This window comes from Globicephala melas, chromosome 15, assembly GCF_963455315.2.
Source record: "Globicephala melas chromosome 15, mGloMel1.2, whole genome shotgun sequence".
Lineage (NCBI taxonomy): Eukaryota > Metazoa > Chordata > Mammalia > Artiodactyla > Delphinidae > Globicephala > Globicephala melas.
The window spans coordinates 80,821,973-80,836,506 of NC_083328.1; the positions used below are offsets into that span (position 1 = coordinate 80,821,973).

General features: G+C 54.0%; 1 protein-coding gene across 1 annotated transcript in view; it reads right to left on the reverse strand.

Annotated features, from left to right (window-relative positions):
- Nucleotides 1-2,783: 2,783 nt before the first annotated feature.
- The window catches only part of BMP7 (bone morphogenetic protein 7), an 89,398-nt gene continuing 77,647 nt past the window's right edge, over nucleotides 2,784-14,534 (reverse strand). Inside the window, exons 4-7 of the mRNA XM_030841706.2 lie at nucleotides 14,275-14,472; nucleotides 9,451-9,527; nucleotides 7,932-8,042; nucleotides 2,784-4,778 (exon numbers count right to left, since the gene is read on the reverse strand). Coding sequence (XP_030697566.1) covers nucleotides 4,629-4,778; nucleotides 7,932-8,042; nucleotides 9,451-9,527; nucleotides 14,275-14,472 — 536 coding nt within the window. The 3' untranslated portion in view covers nucleotides 2,784-4,628. The remainder of the gene's footprint in view (nucleotides 4,779-7,931; nucleotides 8,043-9,450; nucleotides 9,528-14,274; nucleotides 14,473-14,534) is intronic.

Genomic DNA, 14,534 nt, shown 5'->3' on the forward strand with positions numbered 1-14,534 from the left:
GCGCAAGGAACTAGTGAATGAGTGAATGAAGGCTTCTGGCCAAAGAGGAAGCCTGTGAAGCCCTCAGAGACACCTTTGCACCTGCGAAGGGCGCCGTGGCTCAGCCGTCCTTGTTTATGGTCTGCCCACTCCCCCAGAGCTGACACGGCCCGGCACCCTGTGCTGCACCTGGCTGCAGCATGACTGGGTGAAGACTCAGAACTGGGGGGAAGCTGGGCTGGGCTCCCAAGCCCATTTCTAGTCGTGGGATGAGACACGGAGCTGCAGAGCTCACACAGCAGCGCGGATGGCGGCCAGGGGCATTCTGAGGACCACAGTGCTCTACGAGGTCCCAAAACTCTGCAGCAGGAAAGTGGGGGCAAGGCCTCAGGAGCGGGACGTGTAGCTTCATGACGGGGGGCCGAACGGTGCTACCCCAAAAGATATGTCCACATCCTCGTCCTTAGTACCTGGGAATGTGACCCTATTTGGAAAAAAGGTCTTTGCAGATGTCATTAAGGATCTCAAGGTGAGATCATCCTGGATCATCTGGGTGAACCCTAAATCCGGTGACAAGTGTCCTTGTAAGAGACATGCGGAGGAAGGACATAGAAAGAAGCCATGTGAAGACTGGCGGAGATTGGAGAGATGCAGCCACAAGTCAAGGCTGCCGGCAGCCACCAAAGGATGGAAGAGACACGGAAGGTTCCTCCCCTGAAGCATCTGTAGGGAGCGCGGCCCCAATGACACCTTGAGTTTGGACTTACAGCCTCCAGAACTGGGAGGATACATTTCTAGTTTTTTAAATCACTAGTTTGTACTTTGTGAGGGCAGCCTCAGGAAATTAATACACTCAGCTTCTCCAAAAGATCTGGACAGAGGGAAGGACCCACATGTGAGAATTTTCTAAGCAGATGGCCCCAGTGACCACTGCTGACCCTCCCAGGCTCCCAGCAAGGTCCACACACTACCGTCACCAGGCAGTGAAGCAGAAATCAGAGGTGAGGCGAGCTATATGCACAGCAGGCAGGGCTGGCGGGCCCAGCCGGGGGGGAGCTAGAAGTTCAGCAACGTGCTCACAGAGGAGGGTCCTAGAGCTGCTTGGAAGCAGCAGGGAGACCGAAAGCCTGAGCCTGTGCTCCAGGAACTTGGCACGGATTCAGGGATGGACGTAAGGAATTGGGGAAGGTCCTTTGGAGAGGCAGGGCTGGGGGCCGGGAATCTCCACATTTCGTGAGCAGACCCAGGAGACTAACTCAGGTGAGCATGGGATCGAGGCCAGGCTTTGGGTCCCAATTCCAGTCCCAGCAATTATTAGCCGGTGACGTTGAGTAAATTCCTTCACTTCTTCAGGCCCTGTCAGCACGGCCAGCAACGATGTCAGGCCAAGTGGTGGGAACCACGGTCCCTGACAGAGGTGCTCTGTAAGTGGGACAGGGAGGAGAGGCACCAACGCAAAATGCTCCAAGGTAACAACGAGCAAGAGAGGTGGAACCAGGAAGGGCAAGGTGAAGGCCAAAGATGAGGCCACCTGCGGTGCTGCAGCCACAGACACGCCTGCCTACAGGGGTCCAGCTGGAAAGGGGAAAGTGAGCCAGAAATGAACAAAAGGCTTCTCCTCTGCCCCCAAAGTGCATGGCTCTTTCAGTCCAGGCTTTACTTTCCTACTCTTAATAGAGACGTGGGTACAAATCAATAAATACCTACAATTTTTAAAACAGCAACTGACATTCGCACCTTCATGAGACAGACAACAGGGAGCAGTGGAGACTGTGGCAACAACTGCTCTTTGGCTCCAGCCGGGAGCTGCCACGCAGGAACGGGGCCCAGGGTGGCCAGATCTGCAGACTGCTCAAGGGAAGGCAGAATCTGAGGTTTTTTTCACCCCAATCTTCTAAGTTTCAAAAATGTGTTGGCAACGAATTCAACCATGCAGGAGGAATAAGATACGTCTGCAGGCTGCATCTGGCCCTCTGGTTTGCAGCTCTGGTCTTCAGCCTGGAAACAGAACAAAAGCTAGATCACGCATCAGGACAATGACAGGAGGGTTTGGAAATCACAGGGGCTGGAACTTGTTAGGAGCGGCTGCTTCATTTGAGACAACAGGGCAAGAGCAAGCAGCCGGCCAGGGAATGGGCCCAGATTCTAACCACCATCAGGTGACCTCAGCGTGCACTTCAAAGCGGAAAGGGACCCAAGACGCTGCTCCACGCTGCACGGCTGCATGCTCCTGCATGCACAGCGGGCCCCTGGCTCCCTTCACCGGGCCCGCTGTGGGCCACCTATGGCTCAAGCCGGGAGCCAGCAGCAGCCCCCGAGCCGCCAAAATAATTTGCGCTGGACAGTGCTGGCTCCGGGGTCCGTGCTGCTTTAAAGTTTTGGGTGTACACTCCCCCTACCCCCACGACTATTTCTTTTTCTTTCTTGTGCCTCTATTTTATTGGGATGACTAAATCTTTCAACTATGTTAGCAGTAAACACAGCTAATTTACCCCCTGCCTCTTTGAAACAGCTGCTGACAGCTGCACTGTAATTCAATCAAGGATCTTTGTAGTCGAGCCTACCAAATTCACATTTGTTGTTTGGTTCCATCTCTCCTGCCCGGAGCCCCGCACAGCTGCATCAAATATTGACGAGCGTCCCTCTCTCCCCAGGGCCTGAATGATAAACAGCGTGTTAATGGTGGAGGCCAAGGCAAAGAGTTCTCAGCGCACCAAGAGAACTCCGATATCCAGGCGCTGAGAGAAAAAACAACACAGACATACACAGGCCCGAAACCAGAACGCTTTTTATTTTGTCTATTTATACAGCATTTTCTCTGAGGACTGCTCTATGCAACGGCTGAAGGTACATCGGTCTGACCATTAATAAATAGTCTTAAATAAGAAAATAAACAGGTTGGAGGGAAGCGAGTAAGCTCATCGTCCTGAACAAGGGATTGGAGAGGGTCTAAAATGAGCTTCAGACGGACATAAATAATTTCTTTGTTTAGTAACAACTATTTACATGCTTCAGTGTACAAATGATGCGAGCCAGATGTTGGCTGGGGTATACGTGGTGACAAAACTTGCACCAAGAGGGAATCACAGCAAAACCCCCAGATCTGTCAACAGACAAAACAAAATGTAACAAAAACACCGACTCTTCCCCATTGACCAGGCAGAGTGAAGGCTGCAGCCCAAGCTACTGAAGAAGAAAACATAAAAGAAAATGAAAACAGCGTCCCTGTGTTTCCAGGAACCAACTCAATCAACATGGAGAAGCAGTTTCCCACTAGACCAGATCCCAGGGGCCACAGGCCTCACCAGGATAACCCTGTTCTCTGTTCACAGAGAGCCTGGTCGTCTCCAAGGCTGCACTGCAGCTGGAGGCTGGGTGCACGCCATTTAGGGGACCCACCGGCTAAGGCAAGGGAGGCTCACGCCAAGAGCCGCGTCAGAAATGGCAACTTCGAGTCAGGACACTCTCACGACAGCTTCTGGAGGCTTCTGTTTGAGATTCACATCTGCACACCCTGCATCCAGCAGACCTCCCACTGTGTCACCTTTCCCTTACTTCAAGGGGCCGATCCTTGTGCAGAGTCCTCAAAAAGGGGTCTGCGAACGAAAAGAGGCGACCATGGAGGCCCTCATCAGAGCCCAGACTCCAGGACGCTGCTATCGATGACCAACGGAGGAGCTGGCTTGGGGGACTGACGGTCCCCCTGCCCACCCACCCCTGTTGAAGGCTAGCGTGCTTCTGAAAGTAGGGCTATGGTGGCCGGAACTCAGGATCAAGCTGCAAGTTCTGTCCTGAGCTGTCCGCCTCCATCTGCCAACCCTCCCTCACTTCCTACCATGGGAAGCGTTGGAAAACCAATTCCAGGCGTCTGCCGGTGCTTCACGTGCCTGTTTTAATTTCTGCCACCACGCACTCAGCTGAATGATGGAACCTATTTATTCTTCAAGGTCAACTCCAAGCAGAAAATTTCCCTCTCCCCTGCTGGCCAAATCTTGGCTTCTGGGTGAGTTTACGTAAACAGTGGGCCTGGGCAAGCCTCAGAATGAAACCGGAATGGCACGGAGAGGGGGCCTCCCCTCCCTCCGCCGGCCACAGCTTCTGTTTATGAAATCAGAGTAAACCAAGAAATGGGGATAAATTGTTTAGGAAAATATATCTCTACCATCCTAACCATTTTCATTCATTCGTTTTATTGTGACATTTATTACAGGGACTTCCGCGTTAGTCTCCCTCTCGCACAGAGACGAACGTGCCCACCCCTGGCCGCGGCCCCTTCCCCCCGCTGCTGGTGGCCGGGCTGAAGGGTGTCATCATTACCCCTGGGAACGAGTCGGTGCATAGCTGAGACTTCACAGCCAGCGATCGGGGCCCAGCAATTTTTCTTGATATATGTTTTCCCTGTTAGGTTTTTCCTGCAGCAGCTTGTAGGATCTTGTCTGTAGGATGCCAACGAAAAACGGATCAAAAGCCATCTGCCTCTCAGATTCCTTAACGCTCCTACAGCGCTGCAGCTGGAGAGGGGGACGGGAAGGCCTCGCGAAAGGCAGCTGGGCTGCGGGCTCCTCGCCGAGGTGGTGGGAGACGCTGGGCGGCGAGGGGCCCAGGATCTGGAGAAACGTGGCCCCGAAGCGTCTGACTTCCAGGAGGGGCTAGTGGCAACCACAGGCCCGGACAACCATGTTTCTGTATTTCTTCAGGATGACGTTGGAACTGTCATCGAAGTAGAGCACGGAAATGGCATTGAGCTGCGTCGGAGCACAGCAAGGCTTGGGCACCGTTTCCGGGTTGATGAAGTGCACCTGGAACACACACCAAAACGGTGGCAGTGGTGAGAGCCGGTGAGTCACTCCTCCCTGGCCTCAGTATTCCTAAAGGTACAGGTACTGCTTGGACAAAAGTCCCCCGCAGGTGACACTCACCGGTCACTCCCAGTTCTAAGCACTTGCTGGGTAACTAACTCAGTTCTGGGGTTATTCTTGATTCACAGATGAGAGAACCAAAGCATAGAGGGTCACCCAGCACATGGCTAGGAAGACACTTGGGGCCAGGATGTGGGGCTGTCCTGTGCACGGCAGGATGTCTGACAGCATCCCTGGGCTACACCCACTAGAATTCGGAGGCACTCCACCCCACCCCCGCATCGTGACAACTAAAAATGTCTCCAGACATTGTCAAATATCCCCTGGGAGGCAAAACTGCCCCAAGTGGAGAACCACTGGGCTAGACGAGGGTTGGCCTGCAGGCCGATCCCTGCTCCACCGCCTGTTTTTATGAATAAAGTTTTATTGGCACACGCCACGCCCATTCATCTACACGTCATCTGTGGCTGCTTCTGCTTCTGCATTACACAGCATCTGTGGTGAAGAGGTGCAGCACAGACTTTCCGCTCTCGAGGTTGAAAATATTTACTATCTGGCCCTTTCCAGAAAAAGGTTGCCAACCTCTGGGCCAGACCTGTCCTGTCCAAGAAAACTATCACGCAAACCACATGTGTAATTTAAAACGTTCTAGTAGCTACATTTTAAAAGGTGAAAAAGAAAGAGGTGAAATTAAACAGTATGTTTACTCTAATCCCAGATTTCAAAAAATTATCATTTCAACGTATACTTAGCATAAGGAATCATTAATGAGATATTTTACATTTTTTTTTATACTAAGTCTTCAAAACCCAGTGTGTATTTTGTAGTTGCAAAACATCTCGATTCAGACTGGCCACGTTTCAAGTACTCACTGAAGAGGCACCACACAGAAGTGGTCACTGTATTGGATGGTGTGAGTCTAGACTATATTAGACTGTTCTGCATCTTAAGCAATAAAAATGAGAGGCAAAGAATTTGGGCAAACCCTTGGGTGGACGTCCACAAGAAAGGAGAAGGTCCAGAGGTAAGAACGAGGAAAGGAGTCAGCCAGTTGCCCAGGTTTATTGTTCCGTCTGGCTCGTGGGCGCCTACGCACCTTACAGGTGGTGGGGCTCGGGGACAAACTAATTCAAACGCCGGCAGCGGCCATGCAAGCGCCACGGATGACCAAACTGGGCCAGGAGTCAGACCATAGGGGACGGTGAGGACCGGGGCAAACCAAAGGGAGATGGACACAAGCTGCCCAAAGCCAGTGCGATCGGATGTGCCGAGTGCTCAGGCCAGCTGTCAGTCCTGTTTTGTTTTTATGAGAAACTTCCAGGTTTCCAACACACCACGTGGGCCAACCGGAAACCCTGTGGATGACCCTCCGCCCCCAAGCCCCAGTCTATGACCTCCCACGTAGGTCAGCGTGCTTTTTAAACTGTTTTTTATGTTTAATCTCAAACCTTACAAATCTAAACCTTCCCCCATCTCCTCCATCCTTGAATAATGTTAAAGCAAATCCCAGATGTTAGCTCACTTCCTCTGTATTTCATTAGGACTCTCTAGAAAGCAGGGATTCACCTCCTTTTCAAACATGACCTTCGTTTCAGAATAATCAAAGGACTCATTCTGATCCCAGAGCTTTCTGGTGAATTGCAGATGGAGAGAGTGTCACAAGGCGGCCGGGCTTCTGCTCCGTGGGCAGGGCTCAAAGAAGGGTGGAGGTGTGCTCCTGGCAGCCTGGGAGACACCCCTGTCACTCTGGTCCTCGGAGCAGGACAGAACAGGGGGACACTGGCACGGGGGACAAGTTCAGGCCAAGGAACAGGCTGGGGTGACTCTTCATTTCCAGCCTGAAGACCTTCAGTCCTGAATAGGGCTTCAGAGTTTACTGCTGTGGGAGTGGGGGTCCTGGCAAAGCAATGCTTCAAAAAAGAGGCCTTCCCTCAAAGGGCAGAGCCTAATCCGAATAAATGGAACAGGGGAGCGAGAAGTAACACACGGGGCAGGGACAGGGAAGAGGGAGGCAGGTTACTAAGCAAAAGAAGCACAGAGCTCTGCAACAGACAGACCCGTGGTACAGAGGAGATGGGCCTGGGTAGTGAGCTCTCTATCACTAGAAGCATTCAAGCCAGAGAGGATGACCAGTTGTCAGGGAAGGCCCAGATCATTCACAGCAAGGAGGAAGATAAACAACGTCTCTGAGCCTCAGCTTCTAAGCTAAAGAACAAAGTCTCTAACTCGTATCACTCTTGTTGTTGGTAAAGTAGTAAAAATAACATCTGTTGAGTGTCCTCTGTGCTGGATACCCCGTTAAGAGCTTTAATTGCATCATCACACTGAATCCTCCAATGACCCCGTGAAAGTTCAAAGAGCCCCATGGCTGCCCCCCATCTCTCTACCCTATTGTCCTGTTTGCCACCTTCCTGTCGTTCCCCTCTCTGTTCTCCCTGAAGTTCCCGCATTTGTTCACTTGACTGTTTCCCTGCCTGGAAAATGAGGCTCTGAGTGCAGGGACCACGTCTGTGATGTTCCCTGTATGTTGTTCCCTGCAGCGTCCCCAGCTGTCAGCGCAGGGTCTACATGTAGTAGATGCTCAATAAACACCCTTGAATGGCTGAACCACAGAGTTCAAGGCCAGGAGGCAAAGCCACGAGCTCTGGGAGGGGATGAGCCCTCAAGCCTACCCGACCTGGAGGAAGCCCAGACGTTGCAGGGCCTGTGGATGTGGATGCTGACGACCAGGAACAGCGGTCGCCTGACGGAGGCAGGGCCAGGGCGCCCGCCGTTACGCACAGTGGCCTTTACCCACGATACCTTTAGGAGCCCACGGAACTGTTCTAACTGCTTCTAAAATTAGGAGAAATAAGGGCGCTCTAGGGTTGAAGACATACACGAAGATTATAATACATGTTATTAACTATAATTTCTAGTCTTGTTTTATGGAGGTAGGGCCCACGAAAGCAAAAGTGCCCTGGGCTCCTGAAAGCCATGACGTGGTCTTGGCCAGAGACCTGCTGTGGCCCCAGCTCGGAGGAGCACGAGGCGGGATGTGGTGGCCCTGCTCCCCCAGCTGCCCACACCCCAGCCGGCGCGCAGGCCACTCACCAGTGTCTGCACGATGGCGTGGTTGGTGGCGTTCATGTAGGAGTTCAGAGGGAAGGCGCACTCCCCCTCGCAGTAGTAGGCGGCATAGCCTTCGGGCGCTATGATCCAGTCCTGCGGGAGAGAGCGGAGGACGAGGCGGGGGGCGGGTTCAGAACCACGTGGGAAGTGGGAGCCGCAGGGTCCTGCCCTCTAGGCCGAAACATTCCTCCTGTGGGCCAGACTCCGAAGCTCCCAGAGGTCAAAGGCACGGCCCACCTCCTCCTGTGCAGCTTGGGCTCCTACAGAGGCAGCCTTCCATGGTCCCAACAGACTGCAGAGTGAGGGAAAGACCACCGGGGGCTGGGCTGAGCCCAGAATGAACACTTGCTCTTCATCGGAAGGTGGCACAGAGAGGGGTGATTAGGGTGGCATCAACCTTACCCCTGCTAGGTGGTAACCCGTGGGCGGTTTGCTTTAAACAAAGCCTCCAGGCCTCACTTCACCCACCCAGGAGAGACATGACAGTACAGCCGACGCAGCACAGTGCCTGGTACACGTGTGCGACTCTGTAAAGGACGCACGTGGTCGGGTTAGCACAGAAGTGTTGTGCTAGCAACACATATGCCCCTCAGGGACTCGAGTGCATTTGGGGCTCTGTCCCAGCACTAGGACGCAAGCACGGCCTGGCGCCTCTTAGACCACGGATGCTGTCATAAGAGTGAGGACAAAATCACAGGAGGACTCCAAGCCGGCTGTGTGCACAAGTGCCCTGGGGGTGTATCTGAGGACATGATGACCTGGGAAGAATCTGGACCCTCCCACTGAACTACAAGCTCGCTGAAGGGAGAACAACAAAACCAGTGGCCCTGAGGATCTTACGATGACAACACCCTTTCCGGGGAAATTTGGGCTCTGTGAGGGCAGGCACATTGCTATGCCCAGGGCTGCACCTCTAGTGCCTAGAAAAGGGCCCAGAACGTCATAGATACTCATAAATAGTTGAGATACTCTTTTTCTAGGATTCATCCCCTGCCCTGCTCCAGTCAAATGATTCCAGAGGGGCAGCCACAGTCCTAGGACATGACCCCAGCCCTGAAACAGCTGATTGGTTCAGGAACAAGCACCTGACCCGAGCTGGGCCAATCAGCACCTTCTCTGGGAACTGGAATCACAGACGGGGGAGGGAGAAGCAGACAGGGCAGAGGGGGATAGCCCGTCCTCCAGGCAGCTGGATTCCAGCTCACGGACTCGGCCACGTCTGAGGGAAGCAGCCAGTGCAGGATGCAAATGGGGTTCACGTGGAGAACGAGGTTCAGAGTCCACAGTGTTTGGGTTTCTGGGTCTAGCCTGAGTCTCAACCGTGTTTCTGCTCTTGGGTTTCATGGGGCGTCCCTAGAGCCTCTAGTTAGGACGCGATACTGGAGTCTCAAGAGATGAGAAACACGGCTCACTGCACATGCGGGACCCAGCCCCACCTCCGGGGGAGCCCACACTGGAGGCCTCACACATCCGGGGCCGATCCAGCCACCGCCGCCCTTACCTGCCAGCCCAGGTCCCGGAAGCTGACGTACAGCTCGTGCTTCTTACAGGCCTGCCTCTGGTCGCTGCTGCTGTTTTCTGAGGAGCAGCACCGGGGGGAGGAAAAGGAAATACACACAGATTAGAGTTTCCTCAGTCTAAGACAGCGGTGTGATCCCAGCAAACTCTGAAAGCTGGAGGGTGACCTTCCTGACACAGAAGCCGTTCAAGCACCTGCAGCCTCAAAACTCATTTCCATCCCCAGCAAACGGCCTCTGTAAGGGAGGCCCCCACGCCCCCGTCTCTCTCACGCAGTCTTAGCTCACAGCTCTCTCTGGATCCCTCTGTGGACACTGTTTTCTCTTGTCTGGATGTGGACGTCTGCGTGGATTCCATGTGGGAGTCCATCTCCGTCCACATCCCACACGCTGGCTGCAAGAGACTGCTCGGAGGGGTTGCTTCCACTCAACCTCACTTTGTGAGGCCCGCCCACCTCACGATGCTCAGCCCCGAGGAGCGGGCAGCAGGAGACACGGACAGGGCCTGGGACAAACCCCACCATCGAGAAGAAATGACAGGGCGAAAAGTCAAGCCCCGCTGACCTTCCAGAAAAACAATACTGAGGTTTCTCTGAGGAACGAAAATGATGCACTGGGGTTTTCCAGAAGTATGTAAAGTTTGTAGGAACTTTGGGTTAGGAATTGAGCCCTTGTAAACATGTAGAAATCTGTTTCTCTCTTTGTGTCTATGTCTCTCTCTGTCTCTGTCTCTCTCTGACACACACACACACACACACACACACAGCTGCCACTGTACAACCTCCCCTGAACCCAGAAGCTAGAGGGATTCATTTTTTTTCTTAACCACGACCTGTCTCTCCTCCGCCTAAAACTTCCCAGGGGCTTCCTATCAGCCTTTTTGAATATCCCCAATTGTACATGTATCTTTATATCTAGAGTTCAGAAGAGCAATTTTTAAAAATGTACAAACCAATGAGGAAAGGACACAATTGATGATGACAGAAGTGCATGTGTCTTTCTAGGAGGGACCCTGGCTCCTAGGAGACACTCAGGACCAGTGAGAGGATCTCAGTGAGGGGGGCCAGGACTGGGGGGGGGGTGGGAACAGCCACCTTCGGGTATCTCGGGCCCTCATTACCTCGGGGCCTGGTATGTCATTCATTCATTCATACAAATTGTTAATGTCTACAGATTTGCAGGTGCTGTTTTGGGCAGTGGAGCTACAGGTGTGAACAAAACAAAGCCCTGCCACTGAGGGGCTTATCCTCCAGCGAGAGGCAGATAATGACCAAATGAGGAAACACCAATTCCATTCCATCTAGATGAGCGCCGTGGAGGAACTAAGGGAGGAGAGGAGGACGGGAAGGGCGGGCTGAGGGGTCTGTGCCATGGGCGCTAACCAAGGCCTTCCGAGGAGGTGATGTTCTTCGTGTAAGAACGAAAGGAAGTGAGAGGGCGGGCCAGGGAGGAATCCAAGGGAGGAGGTCCCAGGATGAGGACGGAGCAGGATGGAGAGGAGGGTTAGGAAGTCGGCAAGAACCAGGACAGGAGTGGCAGTTGGCAGAGGGACGGGCAGCAGGCACTAGAGCCTTCCAGGAATGAGGAGGCAGCACTGGGGTCAGCGGCCGGCGGCGTGCAGGGGGGAGGTCTGCTTCGCTGGACTGAGCTCCACGGCTGGGGGGTGGGGAGGTTAGGGAGGATGGAGCAGGAATGGGGAGTCCTGGGCCCCCCTTCCCCACTTTGGGACCTAGCCTGAGGGCCTTGAGATAGAGAAAACCAGCTGCAGGGGTACTAGGGCTGCTGGAGGGCCAGGTGGTCACTGATATACAAAGGTCAAGCTCAAGGGAACCATCAGAGGCGAGCCCAGGAAACTTCTGGACCATTCACTGTGCCATATGGAAGACACAGACACTGAGTGGAAATCCAGGAAGGCCTCCATTGCTGTGGCCATGCCTGTGGCCCCAGGCGGCCACCCCCCAAGCCTTCTTCCCCTCCTTCCTTGTAGGGAGGCAGAAGGTAGAGGGGAGGGGGGGGAGTAGCCCTCAGCCCAGTGATGTTGTGTGAAGCAACCTGAACAAGACAAAGGTCTGAGCACGTTAGCCTAGGCCAGGGATGTGGCAAAGAAGCTGTGCGTGGAGGGCCAACACTGCTGGCTGTTTGTTGCCCTGAGTAAAGAAGGATCTGAAGCTTTGTGTGGGCTCAGTGAGAAGAATGTGCCAGGATTGATTAGCAATGTCTGCCATGAGCAGAGGAAGGGCGAGTAGGGACCTTACTGCCACTTTTCCCAGCCCTGTCTGAAAACAAAGCAATGATACGTGGCTTCATGTTGAAGCCCAAGGCCCAACAGACCAAGGACAAGAGCAGCTCATGAAGCTAGTTGTGGGCATATCAGTACGGGGTGGGCCCTGGCCCTGCCATCAGGGACCTCAGACACCTGGGTCCTTCAGGCCTCCTTGGAACGTGGCTGCTCCAGGAAGAAGTGGTTGGAACTCCTATTTCACTCTGACCTCTTACTAGCAGAAAGACGAGGAAAGGGAAGAAAAGAGATGCTCAAGAAGTAGAATCCTAGTTCCCCTGTTCCTCCTGTCCTGCCCACCCATCCCAGGCCGCAGCAGCAGGCAAGCAGGAGTGGAGAGGCAACTGCTCACCCACCTCCGCAAACCCGGCCAGAGCAGCTGAGAAGTTACAACCGGGGCTGGGACTCAGCTCCCACCCCCGTGGGTCATCTGGTGAAAATGGCTAATGACTAGGGAGTTGGGTCCAGTCGTGGGTGAGAGGCAAGTGGAAGGGAGGCGAGGGACCCAGTTTCTCGCCCCAAACCACACGGTCTGAAGAGCAGCTGAAGGCCTTTGCGGGGTGGGGCTGGCCTGCAGGACGTGTCTCTCTAGCACACAAGGGCTGCCACAGCAGAGAGGATTCTACTCATGTGGCCCTGCAGCAGGATTCCCAGCTCATCACAGGAGGCAAAGCACTTCAACCGGGCATGTGTGTACAAACACACACTCAGAGACTCTGGTTTACTAAGCCTGCAGTGGGGCCCAGGCTTCGGTATTCTTTTAAAATTAAACTCCCAGGCAGGGTTTAGGTGAACTTCAAACAGGGCCAGGAAGTAGAAATCCAGAGCAAGGAAGTGGATCCCAGGCAAGGTAGAACAGCTACCACATGAGATAGTGAGAGCTCCGTCCTGTGGGGTTATGTAAGTACAGACTTGATGGGGGTCCTCACCAGAGGACACAGTGGGGGAAGCTGAGTGTCCAATTTTAAGATTTTGAGACCAGTCCCTCCCCTTTCACTACCTCGGTTAGACCGTTACACCTGACAGACCTCCGAGCCACGGGAGTCTCCGCGAGGATGACGTTTGCTAGCCCTTCCTGCCTGATGGATATAGAAAAGCCTCTCATAAATCTTCCTATTCCAACCCTCCCTGAGTGCCCCGCCCTGCTCCCCAGCATTCTCAGAGCAGCCAGAATGAGCTTCTTATCAACCCCACCCCGAATCATAGCTGGAAACTCTGCAAAGGCTTCCAAATTTGCTTTGGATGAAATTCAAACTCAAGATGTGGCTCCCGAGAGGACACTTGACCGTGCTCATTCCCCAGCCCAGCCACATGGCCTGCCCCCCTCCACCCTCCCTCCCAGAGCTGCCCCGAAAACTCCCTCCACCTGCAGGTCCCACTGCCTGCAGCGCTGGCCTCCTGCCCACCGGGCCTGGCCCCTGGGGCACCAGCTCGCCTCGGAGCTCTCAGCTGGCAAGTCTTCTCTGAACCACCCCCTCAAGAGTCCCTCGTCACCACGTTCCAACTCCCGGGCCTGGTGTCAGTGTGGCTGTGAATGATGGCCGCCTCCTGCCCATCCTGAATCATCTCTGCACCACGGCTGGGCTTTCACTGGTGAATCCCAGCCCCCAGGAGCCCAGCGCAGAGGAGGCTCCTAATACAAATGAAGAGATTCAGTTGGGCTTTAATTTGGGGGATCACAGATTCCCTCGGAGCAGCCTAAAGAATAACGGATGCACCTGCCAGAAAAGAATCTAAAGATCCTTTTCGATTCAAAAGCTCTGCACACAAGCTCGGAAGCCACACGTACCCACTAGTACCCACCCAGCAGGATGCCCTGCTCTCGAAAACGTCACCAACCGCAGTAACTGTAATTTTCTTTTTCCTCGAAAAGGAAAATGAACAGAAATTTCAAAATTGTCCAGGTAAGGCAGAAGAAGCCATTGACAATATAAGTGAATCTGAGGGTGGCGGCCCCTTTCCCACCTCGCCATCACCCGTCTAAACACCCCCCATGTCTCCCTTCCACGCTTCCTCCGACCAGCCCCAGCCCTCTCCCAGCTCACGATGAACCCAGAGCCGGGACGGCTCCACAGGAAAATCGTACCGGCCATATTCAACAAGTGTTAAAATTTGCCATGAGTTTCAAATGTTTTTCACTTGAAGAAATAAAACTAAAGGTGCAGCACACTCCCCCCTTTTCCTCCTCCCCGCTCCCCGGGCAGCGGCCTCCCTCCCTCTATTTATTTGGAGCTATTGTTTCGTCCGCTTAGAAATTTACATGATTGGCATCTTGTTACACTCATGTTTTGCTACTTGCATTTCGAAATGAATTTATGACACAATTTATACCCGGAAGACGGTGAGCTCTGGGGTGGAAGGGATTCTGTGGGCTGTGCTTCCTGCTGCATTGGTTCCAGAACCATCTGTCAAGCACATGCGTGGATTCTGAGTCCCACCCCAGCTGGGGTCCCACAGGGGGCCCCCTGTGGGCTCCTCGGGGGCGGGGGGGCGGGTGTCCACGTGTTAACCCTCCCGCCCCCAGGCGTACCTGCGACGTTGGCCACCCGCAGGGCTTCCTGGTTCTTGGGTGTCTTGGAGCGGTTCTGGCTGCGCTGCTTGCCCCCCGTGGAACGGGTGCTGCGGAGGTGGACCTCGGTGGCCTTGAAGAAGGCCACCATGAAGGGCTGCTTGTTCTGGGGCCCCTGCCGCCCGATCAGGCCTGCCAACTTGGGGTTGATGCTCTGCCCTAGACAGGAAGGAGTCAAATGCACAGAGGAGCGGTTACAGGAGAGGCGGTTAGTGGGAAGG